This window comes from Mustela nivalis (assembly GCF_964662115.1).
Source record: "Mustela nivalis genome assembly, chromosome: 14".
NCBI lineage: Eukaryota > Metazoa > Chordata > Mammalia > Carnivora > Mustelidae > Mustela > Mustela nivalis.
Window position 1 is genome coordinate 4,592,476 of NC_139033.1, and position 25,364 is coordinate 4,617,839.

A 25,364-nucleotide genomic window follows, 5' to 3' on the forward strand; every position below is an offset into this window, starting at 1 on the left:
ACTGTTTTAATCCTTTTTAAGGTACAATTCACTGGTCTTAAGTGCATTTACAACGTTGCCTGCAACCATAACCACTCTCTTTCTAGAACTTTCTCATCATCCCACATAGAAACTCTGTATCTTTTACATGGTAACTCTCCATTCCCCGAAGAACTGTTTTTCGGAATGGCTGTTCACTTTGTGAGGCGGTTGGGGATCGGTGTTATACTTTTGGAAGGAGGAGGTTGGGATCGGAGTCTGAGGACTCCGTGACTTTGTGTGGCCTCCAGTCAAAGGAGCAGTGGAGGGCAGGAGGCTGCTTGTCAGTCCAGGAATGATGTAGCCTGTGTTTAGCAGTGAAATATGAGTGACTTCACCGAAAGGAGAAATGACAGGACGTTGCAAATCATTTGGAAAGGGGAGAATGGAAGACGTTGCAAATCATTTGGAAAGTGGGGGGAATGGAAGATGCTCACTCAAGCTCCCAATACCCAAGCCACCACCTATCATCAGGACGCACTGACTAAGCACCTGTTCTGTGTGCTGTGCTTCTAGGTCCTTGAGAAGAGGCATTAAACGTAGCTCTGACTTTGCAATGTTTGTGGTAGATGGGAAGTGGTGCATTTAAAAAGAAAACAATCCGATCTATTGTACTGCAGGCAAGCAATAGAGATGTTCTAGGTGTTCCTTCCTTCAGGTGAATGACTTGCAATGACCCTGTGTGAGGTGTGGGCTGGGGGTTTTGAATTTTTAGTTTTTTAATTTTTTTATTATTTTGTTTGTTTAATTTTTTTTTTTTTAAGATTTTATTTATTTATTTAACAGAGAGAGAGAGATCTCAAAGAGGCAGAGAAGCATGCGGGGGGGATGTGGAGCAGGCTCCCTGTTTAATTTTTTTTTTAAAGTAGGCTCCACGCCAGGTGTGGAGCCCAGCGTGGGGCTTGAACCCCCAACCCTGAGATCAAGACTGAGAGGTAGAGGCTTAACCAACAGAACCACCCAGGTGCCCTGTGTGGGCTGGGGGCTTTTACAATCAGATACACACAGGAGCTAATGAAAGTTACCCAACCATTCCTTAAGACAGCGACTATGAAGGAAAGTAGAGTCTTTAATTGAGCCATGGCAAGGTTTTGGAATTTAGGGCAGAGAAGAGAAAAACCAGCACACGGAGCGAGGGAAAGGAGATGCCAAAGAAGGAGACAGAAGAGGTAACATCCTGTAAGGAAGATCACTTAGGAGAGCCAGCATAGCTGCCCAGGGCTTGGTGAGAACCAGAAGAGTCCTCAGAGACCATTTATTTTAATGGAAGCTTCAGGGATCAGACGAAGAGTCTGTGGCAAGCAAGTAAAGATGTAGGATTTTCAGTTCGGCCAACCTCCTTCACTGCACACCTTTTTAAAAATTTTTTTATTTTTTTAGATTTTATTTATTTATTTGACAAACAGAGATCACAAGTAGGCAGAGAGGCAGGCAGGTAGAGAGAGAGGGAAGCAGGCTCCCTGCTGAACAGACACCCAATCCCAGGACCTTGAGATCATGACCTGAGTTGAAGGCAGAGGCTTTAACCCTCTGAGCCACCCAGGCACCCTTCTGCACACCTTTTATATGCCAGGAAAGGAGAAGGGCCACAGATCAGGTGCAGGAGATTACAGGAATTGGGTTGTTGTTCTCCAGGAACACCTAGGTTCCTGCTTGATTGAATAGCTGGGTGGTATAGCCCAGCCAAGTTGACCTGGAAAACTAACAGAAAGTACGAACAACTTTTTTCTTCCTGAGCCGTTTGAAAATCTGTTGCCAACTCAATGCCCCATTACTTCTGAAGACTTCATTGTGCATTTCCTACAATAAGGATACTCTCCTGTGAACCACGATACAGCCATCAATATCAGGAAAGAAATTACATTACCACTGTCTAATACATTACCACTGTCTAATACATTACCACTGTCTAATACATTACCACATGCATTACCACTGTCTAATCCTCCATTCTAAGACTCCGTTCTTGCTCCACTGGCCATTCCATGTTCCTCTAGAACAAAAGGATCCAGCTCAGGATCCCACATAGCATTTAGTTGTCCTGTGTTTTTAGTCTGGACCAGCTTCTCAGTTTTCCCTGGACTCTCATGACCTTGGTGATTCTGAAGATCACAGACCCAGCTATTTTGTAAAATACAGATATGTCCAATGTTGCTCAGGTTCAGGTGCTAGGTCTTTGGCAGGAATGCCACAGACGAGATGCTCTGTTCTTCTCATTGCCTCCCAGTGGGTGACTTTGTTTCAGTTTGTCATGTTCATGTTGATGCTCACTTAACATATCTGCCATGCTTCACTGTGGGGTCACCCCCTTCTGCTTCGTCATTACGTTAGTATTCCTTAGGGAGGTGCTTTCAAACTGTGGAAGTACCTGTTCCTCATATAACTTTCTGTTTATTAATTTATAGCTGCGTGGATTTGCATTTTCCTGCTTAAGTCATTGAGTTACAAGCCATTATTGTCGTTATGTATTTTTATACACCACCTGTCCCCTAAGTTGGGCCATGAGAGTCTCTTTAGGTTGGTTTTTGTATCTTTTGACACTTCCCCATCTTTGAGTTGTCTCTTGCTTTCTGGTACAACAAGAGGTTCAGGCTCTTGCCTGCCCCACCCTTGGAATCAGTTACTTCTCAAAGACGAGCAATAACTTTCAGTGTAAGAGGGTATTTAGAAGCCAAGATCTGGGCACTAGGTGCCCATATTGCTGTTGGAGTGCCACTGCCTCCAGACCCCTTTCAGTGGACAGAGCCAGGGAATACACGTACACGTACTAAATACTAAATACACCTACCTCCTCATGTGCGCACACACACATGCACACACACAACTTTACGTTTATATTTATTTCTCTGTTTCAGCTGTGTGTTCACTCCAATATCTCCAAGTCCCATCCAACTTCCCCGAGTTTATTCTAGTGTTCACCCTTTCTGTGTGTGTAGCTCTCTTCTCTTCCCCTAATATTTAGCTTATTTATGCATCTGTGTGCATTCAGTCTCCTTTGTTGCCGCTTCTCCCATTGGTGGGCTCAGATGCCCTGTTCCAGGCCATTCCCTAAACGTGGATGCCTTCTTCACCCTATGTGGGCCCGATATTGGACTGCCCCCATACATGGTCACTGCCTTCCTCACCCTGCTTGGGTCGGGCACCCTGTTCTGGGCCACTGTGGCCCTCTGTCCCTAACACCTGTCACGGATGCTTACCCTGTTCTGCTCCATCTAATGGCTTTAGGACTGAGTTGTTCAGGGAGAGGAGGTGAAGAAGAGGAGAAAGAGAAAGATATTTAGATTTAAAAGAAGTGAGTTGACTTTAAGGAGAGGTGTTAAGTCAATAATTAGGCAGATAAGATACAGATCTGGCAAAAATGGTGAGCAAAGTAGGTAAATGAAATTTGTCAAGTGCTGGGCTAAAGGATGATTTTTCTTTTTTAAGCTAGAGACATCGGTTTTGGCTTGTAGAGAGAGGATAGGGCATCTCCCTACTCTGCCCCAGTGCTATTGTAATTGTCTAAAGAGTTTCTTTTTCCCCTAGGTTTCATTTTTTGAGGAAGAACGGAACATATTATCTCGGAGCACAAGCCCTTGGATCCCCCAGTTACAGTACGCCTTTCAGGACAAAAATAACCTCTATCTGGTGAGTCTTTTCATCCATCTCTTTAGAATTAGTCCAGGGCTGACACTCAGATATTGCAGATGTAGAACTGGATGTGGGTCTTGCCCATATGATCTGTCGAGTTGCTTTCCTGACTTTGAGGTATCTTCCTGTTCTCTTTGTCCTAAAGATTAACGGCCAGTCCATTTAGAGATGGCCCCATCTTTGTTGGGTATTATAGCTGTGGCTTAAAGGGCAATAATGAGAAGTCAATTATTTGAGAATAATCGGATTTAACCTTTAATAGCTTAGAATCTTGCTTTAATTTTTTGGGGGGGGTCATAATTGACATATAATATCTTAATAGTTTAGGTGTACAACATAATGATTCAGTATTTGTCTATGTTGTGAGATGATCACCACTAAACCTAGTGAAAGTCATTAAATTTTTTAATTTTTAAAAACTAAGTACATTGTGATTTTTTTTTTTTTAGATTTTATTTATTTATTTGACAGACAGAGATCACAAGTAGGCAGAGAGGCAGGCAGAGAGGTTAGGGGGAAGCAGGTTTCCCGCTGAGCAGAAAGTCCGATGTGGGGCTCGATCCGAGGACCCTGGGACCATGACCTGAGTCGAAGGCAGAGGCTTTAACCCACTGAGCCATCCAGGCTCCCCAGTACATTGTGATTTTGAGAAAATGCAAACATGGCAGAATGTATGATATAGAAGAGAATGTTCTTTACCTTTCTTTCTAATCCTTTCCCTTAAGGAAATGTATTGATGGTTATGTATGTTTTTCCTGACTCTAATGGAAAAAATACTTCTATGTCTGCATTTATAACACATGTATATAGTTTGTTTTACGAAATTGTATATTACTCTCTACTCTGCTCTTCAGCTTGCTTTTTGCCTTTCAGCAATTTACCCGCAACATCTTTCCATGTCAGCACATACACATACATATCTGCCTCCTTCTTTTTTTTTTATTCTTTTAAAAATTAGTCAATATTTTGTTACTTCTGACATTTATTTTTGCCTTTGTCTGTGGCAGTGTGACACATGGAGGCACGTCACACCTTGTTTTGTTTATTCCGTGCTTTGATATCATTAAACATTTGAGTGTTAGATGTGATTCAGATGGTAGTTATAGAATTTTGCAGTTACTTGTAAATGAATTTGGGAAGGGGAACTGCCTCCCTTCTGCAGCTTTCTTTTCTTAAATTATTTTTTGTTTACATTCAATTAGTTAACATATAATGTATTATTAGTTTCAGAGGTAGAGGTCAGTGATTCATCAGTTGCATAGAACACCCAGTGCTCATTACATCACGTGACCTCCTTAATGACCAACACCCAGTTACCCCACCCCCCTACCCACCTCCCCCAGATCTGCCTTATTCTTTTGAACAATGCCATAGTATTTCTGATGTATGTGTAACATAGCATATACAAGGCTAAAATTCATTTTGAGGCCCTGTTTAGGTTCTTGGGGGTTTAGATTCCTAAAGGAAAAAAAAAATGTATCCCAGAAACAATTTTTGTTCCTGATTCAGCCCTTCAAACAAGACTATCCTATTACATTGAATGGAGAGGATCTTTTATAGAGACTCACAAAAGAGAGAAGGGTATTTACCTTGAACTTCCATGGGATTGTTTTGGGGGACTTTATTGCATTTATCTCTGACCTATAATAAACAGTGATTAGTGTGGTTTCATACCAGTTGAGAGCCCAGTGCTGGGTAGAGAAGACCCCTCCCCTGCAAGCTCTACCCAGCCTTCTGAGCAGGTCGTTTTCATACAGATGTGTTGAGAGACTGGCCTTGCACTAACCACACGCTTCTTGAGGACCAACACTGTGCCTGTTGTTTAGGCCTGAAGGTTCCTTTCCTTGAATATTGTCTTCGAACCTTTCTTTCCTTGAGATATGGGGCTTGGATCCCTGACTTTCATAACTGACCTTGGGGTGTTTCAGACTCATTGACATTCTAGGATATTTCTTGCATACACAACATTTGCTTTGAGCTCTCTGTGTCTTCTAGAGTCCCTCATGTTTGGGTGTATTAACAGACTTCTTCATTAGCTCTCAGAAAAGAAGATCCCTTGAAACAGCAGGGATTTATTTGTATGTTAGTGTTGTTTTGGATGTTTTAACTTCATCTCTGCAAACAATCCTTTTTGTGTTCAAGACAATACAGAACATGGGCAGTCCTGGAACTAGCAAGGGCCCTGATTTTTGGCAAATGTTGAGAGTCCACAGTTTTCTGGTTTGCCTCACGCTGACCTGTAAGCTTGTGTTCCTCTCCATCTGGGTTGAAGGCCTCGTCTTCTTAAGGCCCAGGCTCATGCCTTCTCTTCAGAGTCAGTATTGTTGAGATGCCTTGGGAATCTTAAGTCAGTTTTGGTAGAGGTGATGACCAGTTCTGAGCATTCTGTGTAACTGATGACAACTGCTGGTCAAGCCACTGCCCAGTGGCTTCAAGGAGCTCACTGCTTGTCTCCATGGTGGCCAATGAGGATGCCTGGAGGGGCCCTGGCAGTGTTACTGACTCATAGTTTCCTTCGTGTTGACTAGTAGCTTTTGTTTCTATTTTTGTTCTTCATGGCACAACACTTTTCAAAGTGCATCTTCAAGAGGGTAATACTGGGTCATTTCAAAAATTTTAATCTTTTTGGGGCCGCCATTTTTCTCCCTGCCAATTGGCTTTGTCCCATTGGTGGAACTTCCCTTTCTTTTTAATTGTGGAATTCGCTGCTGTGGACTTCCTCTTGGATACAGCCTTGTGGAATATCTCGTGGATTGGGAGTGTCAGCTGCTCCTCTGCTAAGACATCTCCCAGGGGCAGGAAGCTTCCTTTATTGGGTCTTTTTGACTGTGGGGTTTCCATCTGGATTTCACCACTGACATCAGCATTTTGAGCTTAATGCCCATCTTCTCTGGTTCTTTAGCCGCCATCTTACAAGATAGGAATGCTCTTAAAACAGCTGTTTTCTAGAATTCCAGTTGCCTCAGCACATTGATACCTGGCTATAATGACATTTTTACACCTTTCTTTAGTAGCTCTGTTGGGTATCGCTGATGGAATCTTGTAATTGTTTCCTTGTCTGCATTCTCTTCTCAAGTACGTTGGTAATTTGGAGTAAAATGCTTGCTAAGGGCACAGTTTTCTCATAAATATCCAAACTCAGCATAGGAACTAAGATACGATTATAGATCCACCATGCCTTATCTACAATTTCGAAATACCCAGAGTTCTGAATAACCTCAAGTTCTTTTGTTACTATTTGGCAGCAAAACTTGACGTGAACTCTGTAGCAAAACCTGACCTGAATCTCATCTTCATTCCATTTAGAGTGACTTTTCATACATTTTGCCTCAAAAATGAATGCATTTGATTACAGGGTGATATCCCAAGCCCTACCCGAGGGTGTTACATAATCCAAAGTATACACACCATTTTTTCTTTCTAAAATCTCAGCTTCTCTAAGTCTGGAAGTACATTCTGTCACAAGAGGACTGTAGGTCTTTATCGGCATCATGAAGTTCTGGAATCCCACTGTTACCTATTGACCCCTTACAGATCACCAAACCTTTGAAATTCAGGGAAAGCATACAAATCATCCTGAACTCCCTGGCAGTTAACCATTCATTTGTAATGCAAATGCAGTGTAATTGAAGATACATTTAAAAATCAATGAATAAAAGAAATCAGATTTGGTGTCCTATGTATTTCTCAAAGCTATCTCTTCTCTCCATTCTTGCTTCTTGCTTCTCCCCAGTGAGTTCTGGCCGCCATCTTCTTTTGTCTGCATTATTGCAGTAACCTCCTAAGTGTTCTCCCTGCCATCTGTCTTGCCCTTCCCCCAGGTCTTCTACACACTGCAGCCAAGTCATCCACTGTTAAAACCCTGTAAGACTCCCTGCTGCCCTCTGGATGAAATCCAGACTCTTCCATGTGGTTTACAAGGCCTTTTTCATATATACTGCCAGGCTTGTTGCTTACCTTTTCTCTCCTTTGATTTTAATTAATTAACTTTTATATTTTAAGAGATTGTGAGAGCTGGGGGCAGGAGGAGGGACAGAGGAGGAGGAAGAGAATATATTTTAATTTTTAAAGATTTATTTATTTATTTTGCTGGGGGTGGGGCTGGGGGAGAAGGAGAGGAGAGAGAAAGACTCAAGCACACTCCCCCTGGGCACAGAGCCCACTGTGGGCCTTGATCTCACACCCCGAGCTCATGACCTGAGCCAAAATCAAGATTTGGATGCCTAACTGACTGAGCCACGCAGGCAGCCCAGGGAGGAGAAAATCTTAAGCAGCTCAATGCTCAGTGTGGAACCTGTGGAGCCTGATACTGGGCTTGATCTCCCAACCCTGAGATCATGATGTGAATCCAAGAGCCAGATACTTAACTGACTGAGCCACGTTGGCACCCCTCTCTTTGCACTTTACATTCATCTTGAACTTCCTTTGGTCCTTTGAACTGGCCTCTGACCTTTCTCCATGCCATTCCCTCTTTCCCTATTTCCCGGGCTAACTCCTTTTTCTCCTTCTGAGCTTGGACTCGATGTCACTTCTTCCAGAAACTTTTCCTGACCCCTCTACTTGTGGGAGGGATGCCCTTCTGGCTGTGGACTCGTAGCACCCTGTACCTCCTCTTCATGGGTGGGTGTTGGGCTCCCCCACCAGGCTACTCCCTACATGAAGGGAGGGATTATGTTTCCCTTGCTTCCAGTAGGCTTCTCCAAGTAAATGCTTAAGAAGCATTTATTGGAAGAACGTATGATTAATTTCACAGAAATTGATTTACATACAGATTAACTTATTGTGTTATGGAAATGACACATTAAGAGTGTAAATTTTATTCTCTAAAGTATGTAATTCAAGTTAGATCCAGTGGGATTTTCAAAATTGGGAGTGCAATGCAAGGAAATTGAACTTGGATCCCTTTGAAATTTGATGGTTAAAAATTTCCTATTTGTCATTATATACCAATGAAACCATCTTGCCAATTTCTGGTATATAGAAAATTGTTAAAAAAAAAAAAGAAAATTGTTATGAAGCCCATTGTATTGTTAATGTCTGATTCCATATAACAAGGCTAGTTCTGTATTCTGGCAGGCAGCCCATAGAAACAGCGCTTTGTTGATCTGGTTCATGATGAAATCTGTTCAGTTCCATATAACAGATGCCTTCACCAGTGTCCTTCCAGGAAGGAGCCGATCTTTACAAAGAAAACATTGTTTTGTAACTCATTATATGTAGTATTGTTGCATCTAAATGCTTTGTGAGATTCTTAAAGGTTGCTGGCTTTATACTGATGTTTTTCATGCTGTGGGTCTTTTTCTTTTTTCTTTTTTTTCTTTTTTTAAAAAAAATTAACATATAATGTATTATTTGCCCCAGATACAGGTCTGTGTATTGTCAGGCTTACACACTTCACAGCACTCACCATAGCATATACCCTCCCCAGTGTCCATAACGCAACTACCCTCTCCATTCCCACCTCCCCCCAGCAACCCTCAATTTGTTTTGTGAGATTAAGAGTCTCTTATGGTTTGTCTCCCTCCCAATCCCATCTTATTTCATTTTTTTTACTTTCCTACCCCCAAACCCCCCACTTTGCCTCTCAAATTCCTCATATCAGGGAGATCATATGATAATTTTCTTTCTCTGATTGACTTATTTTGCTCTCATGCTGTGGGTCTTTTCAGGCTGCCCTTGCTCTGAGCCTATAACTGACCTATGAATCTTCTTTCCTTACAGTGGCCTTATATTAACTTCTCTCTGTTCATTCCAAATTTTTCTTCCTCAGTTGCACATAGGATGTATTAATTAAGGTATAGGCTAAGCTACTATAGCAAAAAGAACAAAAACCCAGCCCAGACCGATGGAGCAGTTCTGTTGTATGTGATAATTCAGAGACCCAGGTTCCTTCTATCTTATGGCTCCTTATCCCTTAAGATGTTGTCCCCTTGACATGGTTGGAGCTGGGCATTTGATGTTCTTGTTTCCCCTGGCTGGCAGGAGAAAGGGGTGGAGAGCACGACAAGAAAACTCCTTTTACATAGCATGGTGTGGAATTGGGACACATCATTACCTCTCCTATTTTGTGGACCAGAACTTCATCACATGCCCTCATTTCTGTGCCAGCTAGCTGCATGGCCAAGGGAATCCATGGAAGAGTGGACTTGGGGCGCAAGTTATAGTCTGTTTTGCAGGTAATAAAAGATAGATCTGGGTTTTGAAGCCAGGCCCCCTAGATCCATCTCCTGTACAGGATCCATCTCCTGTACCCATTACATGACACTGTTACACCCCAGAGCACTGCCAGTCTGACCCTGGCCGTGAGGTCCTACTTGGCATCAGTTCTTTATATTTCCTGTCTCGCTTTCCACCAAAGGTTGCGCAGTCACGTGTGGGGTATCTCCTTCCGGTGAGGAACAATCTGGAGGTTAGTGCCTTCTAGGCAGTGACCTCGTGGCCTGCATAAACAGCAGCCCATGCTGTGACTGGGAGCCTGGAGAGAGTTAACAAATAGAACCTCATTGTTTATTTTAGTGAAATGTGGCAGCTTATGATAGTTTTGACAGTGAGACATGTGCTGTTTTGATCTCTTGGATAAGATTATCCAGTTTTCAGGCACGTCTCAAAACTCACCAGCATATTCACATGTTGTTGCTGGGGAAGCCAGGGTTTGGGAGCTGGCTGCCCGTCGGAAGGAAGCTGTTGCTAGAATATAGGTTCTTGTTTTATTACTGTTCCTTGGTTGGTCTCTCTGGAGTCATCGGCCTTTTTGGTTTCAATGTTCTCATTAGCGAAGTGAGATATTGATGCCTCTGATTGACCCCAGGTCATTTGTCCAGTGTGTTATTGCCCTGGCGGGGGGTGGGTGGTTTTTTGCATCTTCAAAACGGTTGTTTTTTTGAGTCCTGCTCTTTGGAGGCATATTTCAAGTGAATGTGTTTAGAGTTTTAAGAGTCACAATTCCATAGTATGTTCTTGTAATTGTCTGTATATTTCTTTGGTGTTGGTTGTGATCTCTCCTCTTTCATTCATGATTTTATTTATTTGGGTCCTTTCTCTTTTCTTTTTGATAAGTCTGGCCAGGGGTTTATCAATCTTATTAATTCTTTCAAAGAATGAGCTCCTGGTTTCATTGAGGGTTGCTGGGGAAAGGGGGGTTGGGAGAAGGGGGGTGGGGTTATGGACATTGGGGAGGGTATGTTCTATGGTGAAGTGTGTAAACCTGGCGATTCACAGACCTGTACCCCTGGGGATAAAAATATATTATATGTCTATAAAAAAAAAATCGCAAAAAAAAAAAAAAAGTCACAATTCCATTCCATTGTTCCAGTTCGTTTGGTTCCACGATCACAGTTTCTGGTTTAGTAAGTCTAGGATGGGGCCCAAGATTTTGCAACCAGGTCCCAGCTGCTGGTGCTGGTCTGGGGAACCCCACATAGAAAACACTGGTCCTGTGGCTATAGCTACAGCTCATTTCTGGGTACTGCTTCTTCCTTTCGTTCCGTCTGCAGTAGTGAAGATCCTGAGATCCTGTTTCTTGCCCATGACTCTTTGAGGTCAAGGAGTGGTACCTATTCCCCTGCTGTTAACTGGCACGGGGATTCTTCACCACTGCCGGATGCTTCATTAACCCTGTCCTCAGTTGCCTGGTTTGAGTGTGCTATCTGTGTCTCGCCAAGGCTCTGGATGATTCCACACTCAATGAGGATTTTTTGAATAGACGAATGAGTCAGGCTGGGATTTGTATTTTCTGAAACAAAGGGTCTTCTCTCCTTTTCTCTTGGTGACCTTGTCCTTCAAGAGGAATAATTTAGGGTCTCTGTCAGGGATCACTCCGCTTCGAGGATCCCTTCCTTCCTTTCCAATGCCAAAGATCAGGAACAGTGGTGCAGGGCAGTGAATGATGCCAATAGCATTGTTACATTTCCATGGTACTTTCAGGCATGCTGATTGTAGTGCAAGCATTTCAAGGGCACGCTGCTAGAGGGGTGGCCAGCACAGCGGGTCTCTAATGACACCCCATGCAGATTGGAGTAGAGTACAAGAACTATTAACTACTCACCCCCTCCCTGCATATGGATATGTGTGCATGCAAGTCTGTATGGATGTGCATGTGGTACACACACACACACAGAGTTTTGTCCTTTGTTTTGAATGCCACACAACTGATGGGCACTGGCGTCCCTGTTCTTGGGGGCGTAGTGTGATCACCCGCAGAGAAGCCGCCGCTCCTTCCAAAACCGAACCCATGTAAGATTTGCCCTTTAATTAGCATCTGCAGCTGTGCCATTAGCAGGGTTTGTCTCTGTTGGCCTGAATGCCTTTGCTTTAAAAGAGCAAGTCCGTTATAGCTCCAAGCCAGCCTTGTCTGTCAGCTGCTGGGCCTTCTCCACCATCTGCAGGGTGATCACATTGTTTAGGACTGTTTCACTGTAGGGCTCTTTCCTCCTCCTGGCTCCCCGGCCTTTGATTACTGTGCCTCGGTGATTGCCGTTTGGGTGACCTGCAGCTGCTCGATGTGGGCAGGGACCCCGCGCATCCTTCTGTGCGGGATGGTTGCCTCTATGCTAATGGGCCAATGGACCAGTTTCTTTCCGGCCCTTTGTTGCCGGTGATCCTGGCGAGGTAGGCACGTCCTGTCATGTCCAGGTAGTCACTGAAGAAAACCGCAAGCATCAGGAGTGTCGGCTAGATTCAGGGCTCCTCTGCTGTAGAAACTTTTCATCTGGTGGATGGAATCCAGGAACAGCTTTGTCTCTACACCTTCATCAGCACTGTGCTAGTTGCTTCAGAATCACCTGGAGTGCTCCCTAAAAATGCACATTTCTGCACCTCACGCAGGGTCCCTGGGATTTTTAACAGGCTCCCTGAATGGTTGGGATGGGAGTGAGACACACTTTACCCTTTCAGTCTGTTTCATGTTTACTCTTGTTGATGCCACTAGAATTCCAGCCCCATGAAGGCCAGAGATTTGTTTGTAATAGTCTCTGCTGTTTTCCTAGTATCTAGAACATGACACATAGCAGGCACTCAATTTTTTTTTTGCTGAATGTGTTTTATTTTATTTTAAGGATTTTATTTATTTAATAGAGAGAGACACAGCGAAAGAGGGAACACAAGCAGGGGGAGTGGGAGAGGGAGAAGCAGGCTTCTTGCTGAGCGGGGAGCCCGATGTGGGGCTTGAACTCAGGACCCTGGGATCATAACCTGAGCCGAAGGCAGACACTTATTGACTGAGCAACCCAGGCCGCCCCAGATGAATATGTTTATTTTTTAAAAAGTAGTTCCTTAGGTAATTCAGTTGGGCAGGCAGGTTTGATAAGCCCTGTCCTCGAGGATTTACCAGGTTCATTAGGTAAGAAGCCACACTTTTGGGGGACAGCGCCTTACCAGGCAACTCTGAGTGGTTAAAGTCTGGGACGGAGTCATGCTTTTGGACAAAACCAGGTCCTGTGAATGAATTGTCTGGCATAGCCTGGGTGGTGACTTGGGCCCTAAATTGTTTATAGTGTTCTGCTGACCCTGGTATTTTGTTCATAGCAAGTCATCGAATGAAGACTTGAAGACTTAGTTTTTGACCTTTGATGATGTTTTTGGAACCTCTTGACTTGGTGCCATTTTCTGAAACTGTCCAAGTCGTGTTCTTCACTGTATGTCTAAGCTCAACAGCAAGATGATGGTGTCATCTTGGGTTGGCCACACACAAAAGCCATATTCCCCATGGGCTCTGTTCATAACAGAATGGGCAACTCTACCCTAGTAGGATGGTTTTAGAGTAGAAGTGAACATCGTGGGACAGACAAATTTGCTCAGTAAATTTCCAGATTAAGTTCTCAAATGGCGGGCGCTTGGAATTTTTAGTATGGTAATGTGGAATCGTGTTGGTGGGTCAAGTTTGATTAGTCTTTGATAAGGACCCAGTCTATTTAGAGGTTTGTCATTTCGTGTCTATTTTGTCCCATGTTGTGGAGCCTGCTGCCTAGCAGCTGTTGTAATTTTTGTCGCTTGTCTTCTCAATCAACCCTGGTTTTGAAGAAATGAAAAGTTGTTTGACTCAGAAAAGACTAATCTACTTTTGGCGGGGGTTTTTAGCTCAGGAAGTTGGACCTTCTGAATAGGAGCAAAGAATACGTATCTTTTGCCTTTTAAGAGATGGTTCTTCTTTTCTGAACTATTTTACTGGTCACTTCAAAATAGAATCTTCAGGAATAGTTGTGAAGTATTAAATAGTGGTCAGTTTGTGAGCTCTTAAATGTTGCCAGTGGTGCTATCTGTTTGACTTTGTCATCCTCAGACTTACAAGGCATTTCTTATTCACATATCTTTAATAGAGTCAGGTTAGAACATTTATAACTGTGATGTGTCGTCATAAATATGCATTGTTCTTATTTTAAGATGTTTCCATTCTAAAAGCACGAGTACTTCTGTTGTTATTGGTGAATTTTTTTTTTATATTTAAGACCTTTTTGATGGCAATATATATTTAAAACAGACGTAAAAATTGGCATTCACCCACATATCCAGGTCCTATAAAGAACCAGGTTGGGATGAGTGGGTGAGCTTTAAGGCAGCCAGGTGGCTCCTGCGGGCTCTTCTAGGGCTGGGACTGGTAGCTTTCAATCTGCTGTGAATTTTGGGGGAAATAAAGTCTGCATTTTAGCAGCTACCCCTTCTAAGTGTGTCTCTTCTTGTGGGTTCATAAAAATTTTTCCTGCAATTGCAGTGGAAATGGAACCTTACTCTTCAAATTGTCCAGTATCTGGTTGACTCTCCGCTCCTTGCAGGATGTCATGTGAATGGGGGAGACTCCCAGATGATACAGAGCCCTTCGGGAGGACATGTGGGTCCCTGGCTCCCCCAAGGGTCTCTGATGTGGGGTTCACTTGGTGCTGGGCAGAATCTTTACTGGGCCAGCCTGCGGCCTCTGAGGATATGTGCAGATGCTCAGTGTCTCACTTGACTGGAGCTTTCTTCTAATTCTGGACCAAAAGCAAACAGGAGTTTGGAGGAGGATGGAGAGAATTCACATCCCAAAATTGGCTTCTGGAATGCAGTAGTTGGAGAGATTTAGTATTTTTTTTTTTAAGATGTTTATTTGGATCTTGCCACTTTCCAGAAAGGATTTGAGACAACTTAAAACAAAAGATATTTATAGCATCGCTCACAAAATGGGAAATCAGAGCAAAGGACAGGAAGAGAATTGAGTAAGGGTTGACATGACTGCAAAGATGATCGAAACGTGTCCCAGCTTCTCCTAGCCAGAGAGGGAAGGATTACATAGCCAAGGGTGAGAAAGGAAGGTTCTTGACCAGCAGTGGAGGAACTCCTTGGTGCCAGGCACAGTATTGTGAGACAATTAGTCCCATCCCATTCTATAGCCGGTGACACTGAAGGGCAGAGAGCTGAAGTCACCAGGCTGTGGTTTGAAGCCTCCTGGGCAAATTGGCCTCAACGCCGTCTGTTGACTCAGAATATCATACTCAGTTATCATCAGAAGGAGGAAGGATTTCAGTTCCTTGGAGTGGAAGAAATTTTTTGCTAATCGGACATTTTCCTTGAGGCTGTACTTTATATTCTTTTTTCCTAAGATTTTATTTATTTATTAGAGTGAGCGTTGGACGTGGGGGTGGGGGGAGCAGAGGGAGAGGCGCAAGTAGACCCCTTCACTGAGCGCAGAGCCGGAAGGCAGGGTTCATTCTCACGACCCTGAGATCATGACCTGAGCTGAAATCAAGAGCAGGAAACTCAATGGACTGAGCCACCCAGGCGTCCCTATATTCTTTTTCCGGACTTTATCCTTATCCCTATGTATGTATTTAACAAACGTAATTTTTTTTTGTCACGAAAAGGAGGTTGTACTTTATCCCGTATAGGATGTCGCTTTTTATTATCGCGGGCAGCTTTCCACAGATGTATGAATAGAATGATTCTGTTCATTTTTGATATCTACAACGTCTCCCATTATTAAGATATACCATATTTCAGCAGTTTCTTAATGATGGATGTTTGGGTGATTCACAGGCTTTTCTTCCCCTGTGTTAAAAACAGTGCTACAGCGAATCTATGTATCTATCGATCTACAAACTACTATAAGTTCCTGTAAAACAAATTGTCAGAAGTAGAATTATGATGTCAGAGAGTATGCTCACATTTAAATTTTTAATAGAAATGGTCAGATGACTGTTGCAGGAAAAGATTGTATCATATTTATTGCTTGCCTTCTCTAGTCTGCTGGGTGCTGAGAGAAATGCAAAAAGGATACTGGAGGGTTTGTTGCCCTCTAGCAATTTCCATCTACACTGTGTACCTGATCCTAGGGAATGTCTGGGGTGTCGACTTGGGTGGGTGGGTGAGTGGGTGGATTTAATTCAACTTTTCAAGCTTGCCTTGCAAACATTGTGCATGGTGTCTGGGATTAGTCTTTCATTATATTGATTCTCTTGGGTATCAGATATAATTTCCTTAGGGCAGGGACCTCACCCTACAAGGCTTACAGTATGTCTCCCACATCTTGGTAGCTTTGTGGAGACATTGTAATCATAATGCGTCAAGCAGCATTTGAGGCTCTAATTGAGATGTTCCTTTTTTGGGGGTGTATGAAGAATTAATAACTGGCATTCTCTACAGGTCATGGAATATCAGCCTGGAGGCGACTTGCTGTCACTTTTGAATAGATATGAGGACCAATTAGATGAAAATTTGATTCAGTTTTACCTAGCCGAACTGATTTTGGCTGTTCACAGCGTTCATCAGATGGGATATGTACATCGGTAAGTGAGACTCTCTGGTAAGTGTACTGAGAATTTATCCGTATCACCTAAGAATTCCCACAATGGAGTGAATAGATGAATAAATTCAGCTTCAAAATGATGCTCCATCCAAATTTTAACCTGTCTTAACTGCAACTGGCTGAAAGTATATTTTCCAGAGAGGCAGACATTTCAGCTTTACCCATTCAACAGTGAAATAGATCTCGAATTATAACGTTTTCAAGTTTGCTAATAAGATCTGTGAATGTAGCTGATAAGACTTGAGAACTCTTGCATGGGTTCCTTGAGTTATATGGTGGAAAAAACGAATTCGATTTGCAGAAGGAACCTGCAAACTGAGGAATGGAAGACCATGCAATAGTACTTCTGACCTCACTCATTAGTAATTTACAAAGGTGTTCCGTCAAATCCTTAGTCAAAAAGTGTCTCTTCACATCCTCACTCATATGGTGTTTTATGTACACCCGAGAATGCTTCCTTTCCCTCCCTCCATCCTTTTTGTTTTCCTTCTCCTTCCCTTTCTCTTCCTCCTTCTCCTCCTCCTTTTTCTTACTTAAAATTTTTTTTGCAGAATATTTGCTTATTATTTATATCTATAAATAGGGAGGTCTATATGGCAGAATCTAGACACTGAGATGGTTGGCTGAATCAATATCTGAGGTTAGCAGTTGCTTGCTGATTTGCATGGAGAAGACAACACTAATTTGTGGCCCTGATTTTCTTAGAGACATCAAACCCGAGAATATTCTCATTGACCGAACAGGACACATCAAGCTTGTGGATTTCGGATCAGCGGCTAAAATGAACTCAAATAAGATGGTAACAAAATGGACTAAGATAGCTTAATAGAGATTGTGCTACAAAGGGTTCTGTGGTCCTCATAAGTTTGGAAAATATGGGATAACATTGAGTGATGTTTTGGAATCTTCAGCTGCGAGTGTATGACATGATTTCTCCAGGGGTGGAAGTGGGATGGGGGCATAGAGCTATTTCCCAGACTTGCTTGACCTTGGCACCCTATCTGTTAATACCCTACAAAACATTTTTAGGAGCATCCTTATGGTTTGGTTAAAACATAAAGGGAAAAATGCTCACTTTTGTTTTTCTTTTCATTTTCCTTATTACAGATTGTCTTCTGTAATCTTATTTATTTCACATCTCTATTTTCTATTCAGCGAAGTTGAAAGAAATCACTGGCACATTTGAACCAAATATCCTTAAGCATTAAGAACTAACCGCTCAAAATGTCATTCTGAAGTCCTGGATCTCTGGTAAAAATTAAGCTGTATTTCCCATGCTAAATAAGAAGGCAAGAGGGTACCTGCTGAGATCAAGAGCAAGAATACTTGAGGGAAAAGATGACAAAGTAAAAAAAAAAAGTACATAGATTTAAAAACAAACCCTAATGAAATTGGTACATACTGAAGTGAAATGTCATGTCATTTGTTCAAAACACTGGTAGGTCTAATAGAAAAATCAACTTAGATCTTAAAACTTATTTTTCAACTGACCCATTTGGTCAAATTTTTAGGAACATGGCTTTTCATTCTTTCTCAGTAAAATACTGATTCTAGTTAAAATGCACAAATTAAGTGGTTAGGGAGGTTACTCTGTAAAATGCCCCTCTTCCCAACCTCTGAAAATTCAGTACTTATAAAGGGAAATATGTAAAATTGCTTTTTTTCCTCAGGTTTCTTGGAGGAAAGGTAGGTGTTATCAGGTTGATATTAGAAAAAAGTTTGGGGTTATGTTAACTCTTTGCACTCCAGGCTCTGGCTTCCCTGTTTGGCAGACTGGAGGCCTACTTGAGATACTTTTACTTGGTGTTCAGATCCTTGGAAAAACAGTCTCTCTAGGCACTATTTCTCCTGCCACCCCATTATGTTCTTGTAATCGATTCCACTTGATCATTACAATGAGAATTAGATTATAGGATCAAAACATTTTATGTCTTAAAAAAGGGCAGTGCAGAAACAGGCATGAAAACTTGGTTGTTGAATCTAGTGGAATAAAGCACAGGAAAAAAGTTAAGTAATGGAAAGGGTTATCATCTAGGATTCAAAAACTAGTATATTGCATGGGTGACCTTGATAAACTCATGCATCTAGAAATAAACTGAAGCATAGATACATGGTCTAATAATTGAAGCATAGATACATGGTCAGCTCTGGATGCCATTGACACTGACCACTGATGTTTTGCCCTGGATAGTTCTTTATTAGGGGGGCTATCCTGTGTATTATAGGATATTTAGCTACATTCCTGGCCTCTATCTACTAGATGCCAATAACACCCCCTCCTCCAGCTGTGAAAACCAGAAATGTCTCCAGGCATGGCAGAAGGTTCCATCGGAGACAAAATCATCCGTGTTAGAGAACCATCCCAAGTTGACTGAGAAACATCAGGCAGCTTATTAATGAGAGCCGGCTGTAGGCATTCACGATAAGAATACCTACTTGGAAAACTAGATTAAGATCCAAAGTCTCTGCTTATTAAAGGAGTAATGGAGTAAGTTCCATCCCTGCATCTAGAATCACTCACTCTCTTCTGAGCCCCAAGTGGAGAGAGTGGACTTTCATTCATTTCAGGTTTCTGTTTTTCAGTGCTTCAGACTATCCCTTTTCAGTTCTTCTAATTGGAACAACCTTCACTTCAGGCGTGGAGCCTTCCAGAGTCACTCGGGTTTATTTGCAGCTCATTGCTCAACCCCTGATTATTCTGGTGAAGGAGAAAAGCCACTCAGTCCTGCATCCTTGGGAGGTGTGCACCTCCTCTTCTCTTGGAGGAAGAATCGCCTCTCCAGAAATTTGTGCTTTTAGGGCCAAAATGTGAGAAGCACATAGCAAGGACTTTTTAACATTGTTTTAAGTGAAAAGGCCTTTTGATTAATCTACAGTCTAGATGAAATCAAGTATGAATATAGAATTATACTTTTTTAAAAATATTTTTTTAACTAAATTATTTATTTTTAATAAACATATAATATATTTTTATCCCCAGGGGTATGGGTCTGTGAATCGCCAGGCTTACACACTTCACAGCACTCACTCTCTCCAGTGTCCATAACTCCACCCCCTATCCCAACCCCCCTCCCCCCAGCAACCCTTAGTTTGTTTTGTGAGATTAAGAGTCACTTATGGTTTGTCTCCCTCCCAATCCCATCTTGTTTCATTTATTTTTTGATCAATGGAAGTGGGTTAAACTTTTTTAAAGATTTTATTTGAGAGAGAGTGTGTCCAGGGGAAGAAGAGAGGGGGAGAGAGAAGGAAGGGGAAAGAATCTCAGGCAGACTCTGCAGTGAGCACAGAGCCCGTTGCCCCTTGTGGGGCTCAGTATCACCACCTTGAGATCATGACCTCAGCCAAAACCAAGACTCAGACGTTCAACTGGCTGAGTCACCCAGGCATCCCAACATGTGTCACTCACACACTTTCTCTCTTTTTTTTAATTAAAAGATTTTATTTTATTTATTTATCAGAGCAAGAGAGTAGGTAGAGCAGCAGGCAGAGGTAAAGGGAGAAGCAGGTTCCCCGCCGAGCAGAGAGCCTGATGTGGGACTCGATTCCAGGACCCCAGGGATCATGACCTGAATGGAAGGCAGACGTTTAACTGACTGAGCCACCCAGGCGTCCCCCAACATGTGTCTCTTTTAGGTAGAATGTCTTATAGGCCTAAAGGAGTTCTAAATGTTTTTTTTTTTGTACTCAAAATATATGAAATATAATCTACGTTTACTGAAACTCATGTATGTTACTCATCCAAAATCAATCTTTTCCCTACTACTCTCAAACATTATCTATGAATTTAGCCATTTGGGACTTTGGGGTTATTGGGTTTTCCATTTTCCATTGTCATTATTTCAGGCTTCTTAGCATGTTGCTTTGAAGCATTCTTAAAAACAGTGGGGAACTGTACTGCCCAGAGGTTTGGGTGTCTAGCTAAATCGTGCCATCGACTCACTCTGTGCCCTAAGGCTACCCATTTCACCTTAGTTGACTCTCAACGAGTGGCAAATAGCAAAATCTTCCAACCTGTCTCATTCAGCTGTCACACAAACCTTTGGAAGGAGATGGTCAATAAAGAGCCATATAGCAATGGCCCCCCGCTGGCTCAGTAGGTAGAGCATGTGAGTCTTGATCTCAGGGTCATGGGTTCGAACCCTGTGCTGGGAGTAGAGATTACTTAAAAAATAGTAATTTAAAAAAGGGGGGAGCGCCTGGGAGGGTCAGTGGGTTAAAGCCTCTTCCTTTAGCTCAGGTCATGATCCCCGGGGTCCTGGGATCGAGCCCTATATCGGGTTTTCTGCTCAGCAGGGAGCCTGCTTCCCCACCCCTCCGCCTCCACCCTCTGCCTGCTTCTCTGCCTACTAGTGATCTCTGTCAAGTAAATAAATAAAAATCTTAAAAGAAAAAGAAAGAGCCATATAGCATGTTAAGTGTTAATCAGCCTCCTTGGGCAGTTGAAAATCCATAGGAGATAGCCTTTTTTGACATTTACTAGAAGTGAGAAGATTTAATCCTTTACCCTCAAGAGGAACAACATAATGAGATACCATTCCCCTTCCCAACTCTCCATTCCACGCCCTGCTTCTGCAGGTGGATGTTTCTGCCCTGCGTAGCCACATGGGGAAAGTTAGGTTGAAATAGTTTCATGTTTAAGCATTTTATGGGAAGAGGATTAGGAGGAAACAGACAGTAGATTTCTTACTTTCTTCTCATCTGCTTGTGAAAGAATCCGTTAATCCTTTTTTGTTTCTTTTCTTAACCTCTCTGTCTCCTGAAATAGGACTTCATCTTCTGTCTCCTAGTCATTTTCTTTTCTTTTTTAAAATTTTATTTTATCTGACAGACAGAGATCACAGGCAGAGAGGCAGACAGAGGAGGTAGGGGAATAAGGCTCCCCGCTGAGCAGAGAGCCCGACACGGGGCTCTATCCCACGACCCCGAGATCATGACCCCAGCCAAAGGCAGAAGCCTAAACCACTGAGCCACCCAGGTGCCCCTCCTAGTCATTTTCTTATTGCCTCCTGCTGAACTGGTGTATTTTCCTCCCTGTGGATACAGTGAAAATTAACTAAAGTTTAGTAAAACTTGTCAGATGGTACCCTGTGCATGGCTCCGTGTTTAATATCTTACCCAGACACACTGGCTGTGAATTGCCACCAGAGGAGAGCAAAAGCATCTTGCAAAATCCTTGTTAGGATGTGTGACATTAAGTGTTCAGTTGGTTGAAGGTGCATGGAGGTCAGTAAACAATGGAAATTTAGCAGTCATTAAATTGTCATTAAAAACCTTTGTAGGGGCTCTGAGGTGGCTCAGTGGGTTAAGCCTCTGCCTTTGGCTTAGGTCATGATCTCAAGGTCCTGGGATCAAGCCCTGCATTCAGCTCTCTGCTCAGCGGGGAGCCTGCTTCCCGCTTTCTCTCTGTCTACTTGTGATCTCTCTCTCTGTCAAATAAATAAATATAATCTTAAAAAAAAAAACCTTTGTAAATTGCTATTAAGCACCTAATGTACTTTATGCAGGAGATGTGCATGATGGAAGCTAGGGATATTTTCCCTTAAAATTTAGAAAATTACAAAGTAGCTAAACATAAATGTATATAATCACATGCCTCACAGGAATTAGGGAGTTAACCTGACTCTCTTGGGTAAGTCTCATCATGAGTTTGAAAATGAGGCATTGATGACTTACACCCCATGCTGGGTCATGCTGATAAACACAGCCCAGTCGAGTTCCTTTCGACTCTGTGCACAGCAAACAGGGAGAATGGAGTATTCTCAATCCAATGTGATGATAAAATAAAACCCAACAAGTGCCAAGATGTGTATTTGAGGATTGCATAGTAGCAGTTCTGCAAGGTAATTAGGCATAGAGGGTAAGCACTTAATGGTGACATTAGTTTTTCTTCTCTTGTTTTCATATTAAAAAAAATTATTGTCAGTATTGAGGGTTTTTACCAAAGCCCTGTAGTTTAATCCTAATCCCGTACTGAGCTCATTAACATTTAAACACATATTAAAAGATAGAAGTTTTAGTGTGGGCTCCCCAGCATCAAGGCTTTCTCATGGCTTAAGCTGCTTTCAGTTTCTCCGGCTTAAGCTGCCCATAGACCAGATATTGTCTTTTTTCTCCCCATTTTTGTCTATCAGCACTGGCTTGTGGCTTTCTTGCGCAGTGTGACCATCTAGGTTTTCCCAGTGTGTACTTGGCAGTGAAAAAAAATTTTTTTAAAGATTTAATTTTATTTTTGAAGTAATTTCTATACCCACTATGGGGTTCGAACTCACAACCCCTGAGATCAAGAGTTGCATGCTTCACTGAACCGGCCAGGGACCCCTCAGTGGAAATTCTGTTGCCCAAAGCAATGGATGACCGGTGTCAAGAATACCAGTATCACACTGCTGTCCAGATTTAGGGTTTGGAAAAGCCTATGGTGGGCTTGAGAGAAGGGGTGAAAAGAGAAAGAGTAGGAAGAATGAGTCTGTTTCCTACAACCGTGGGTCATTGGGGCAGAGGGATGGACAAGATTAAAGTTACAGGCTGGAAGAGCTTGAGTGTCCATCCCTAGGGAAGAGATATAAAACCCAGCCTTGAAGATGTGTGGCCATACCTATAAAATCTGTAACATCTCTCAGGGGCGCTCAACATCATTTAATAGGGAGAAGGTTCTTTTGTGCCCATGTAACTGCTCATGTGAGAGAAGCCTTTCAAAAGGCAGGATTATTGGACAACTGTAGGATTATTGGTTAACACAGATATGACTAACATCAGGCCCTTTCTGTTTGATGGGGAAGAAGTCAGAGAGGTGATTCTTAGCCTTTAAATTTCATGGGTCAATAAGACTTCAAAACAATTTTCAAAGCTGAAAGGGTTGCTGGCTGACTGTTGTCTAGGAAGGGGCGGGGGGGTGGGTAGAAAACCTTTCATCAACATCATTTTGAGAAACAAAGGACATATAAACACTAAAACAGAAGGACAAATTCTTAGAAGAAAGGACAGTTCTTCAAATGGGTTATATTTAGCTTTAGGAAAAGACCTACTACATTGTCCTAGCCTTTCTTTGCCAAGGTCAGGTGCTCTGAGTGCCATTGGATTGGAGGGCTCTGGATTTCTGAGCCTTGGGAAGGGAACCATAGGACCAGGAGCTGGGGGTGAGGAAAATGAACTCATTAACATTGGACTTCTGGTGGAAGATATTTATCATGTCTTTTCCTGTGGGTGGCTCGAAGTAGGATTGTTGATTCCAGATATTTAAGCTTGAGATACAACGAGTTTGCAAATATTGTTTTGCCCCAGCTAGCTGCCAGGTTTTCAATAACGGCTAGATTGATCTTATAGATTAATCTTTAGGATTTATTATCATTTTGCTGATTTCATAAGAGAAGCTCTGGGCAGCGTGTATCAGGAAAGATATCTTCTGTCCTAGTTATATACCGGACTCTTATTTGTGTAGCCAAAGGGTGTATATCATCAACAACTCTTGCCCTTTTGCCTTTGGATTATATCATGTTCTTTTTTTTTTTAAATTTAATTAGTAAATTGTTTGCATTTCCTGACGGCATGCCACTTGACAGAAGGTTTAAGTGCCTGGGAGAATAGTAATCAGTGGCAAATCAGCCTGCAGCCTGAAATGTGGCTGTTTGGCAGTCTATTTGAGAATAATTGAAAGTTTGCTGTGTTCATTTTATTTATGGGTTTCCAGGTGAATGCCAAGCTCCCAATTGGGACTCCAGATTACATGGCTCCTGAAGTGTTGACTGTGCTGAATGGGGATGGGAAAGGCACCTACAGTCTCGACTGTGACTGGTGGTCGGTGGGTGTGATCGCCTACGAGATGGTTTACGGAAGGTCCCCGTTCACTGAGGGGACCTCAGCCAGAACCTTCAATAACATCATGAATTTCCAGGTAAAGAGCCATTCGTAGATTCCAAGGTAATACGGAGAGCTGTCATTTAAAAATGTCTGAGTGAAGTTTTGTAATATAAATCAGCAGTGCTGGATAATAGCAATAGCAAATGCTTATAAAGCACTTCGTGTTAAAAGCTGCTCTAAACGCTTTAGAAATTGTGTTTCATTGACTCCCAGGTGCCAGTCATTGTAAGCCTACGCCATTCTTTTAGGTACCGTTAAAAAAGAAAAACTCTTGCTAATTAATCTATCATATTTCATTGATTATAAAATGCATTTTGATTTCAGTGCTATTAAGGGAATAACTGAGTCTTGGACTTGAAATATAGCTCATTAACTTGGATAATCCTTAAACAATGTGAGAGGTAGATATTCTTTGCCTTTAGAGATGAGGAGACCAAAGCCCAAAATGGTTAAGTAATTTGCCTAGAGTAGCAGGCAGTCTAGCTTCGAGGCCTTTCCTTGGATAGTCTGCTGTGCTCTTTCTCAGTACTCTTAGCTGTCAGCTACGGTGGTAAAATCAAATGGGGCTAGGAATTAGAATTACAGGATTATATATAAAGTAGCATAAAAACCATTTTCTAATAACTGTACGTTCCAGTATGTTAAATCCATTTCTTAAGGATATGATAAATATGTATGTTTTAGTTTCAACTGAAAGGAGAAAAGAGAGACCTCACAAGGTTTTCTAACTCAATCTCCTCTTTCTGGAAAGCTTAATACATATTTTCATATGTATAATACATATTTCATATGCTTAATACATACATATATTACTTGTTATTCTTGAGTCTCCTCTGGAGTGGAAGTTTTCCCTTAGATGATTCTTGGGTCCAATTTATCTCCTTCATTTCAGTCTGCTCGTTCAGTAATGAGTGAATTACGCTAGGCCCGGTTAGGTCCTGGGTTTCCAGTGATGAGCAAGGAGAAGGCTCTGTCTGTCCTCTCTCCCTGTTATCACACAGAAATCACAGTGCACTGTGTTTGTGCAGAAGTAGATTACAGAGGGAATGGGGGGGCAGTGATCCGGTGGAAGAGGGTGCGGGATGGGGAG

At 42.3% G+C, this 25,364-nt stretch overlaps 1 protein-coding gene across 24 annotated transcripts in view; it reads left to right on the plus strand.

Annotated features, from left to right (window-relative positions):
• Positions 1-25,364, plus strand: part of CIT (citron rho-interacting serine/threonine kinase) — a 165,456-nt gene that overhangs the window by 15,383 nt on the left and 124,709 nt on the right. For all 24 annotated transcript variants that reach the window (XM_082699754.1, XM_082699733.1, XM_082699736.1 and 21 more), the window contains 4 exons: positions 3,544-3,645; positions 16,258-16,400; positions 17,126-17,219; positions 24,105-24,308. In XM_082699754.1, the coding sequence (XP_082555880.1) occupies positions 3,544-3,645; positions 16,258-16,400; positions 17,126-17,219; positions 24,105-24,308 (543 nt within the window). The remainder of the gene's footprint in view (positions 1-3,543; positions 3,646-16,257; positions 16,401-17,125; positions 17,220-24,104; positions 24,309-25,364) is intronic.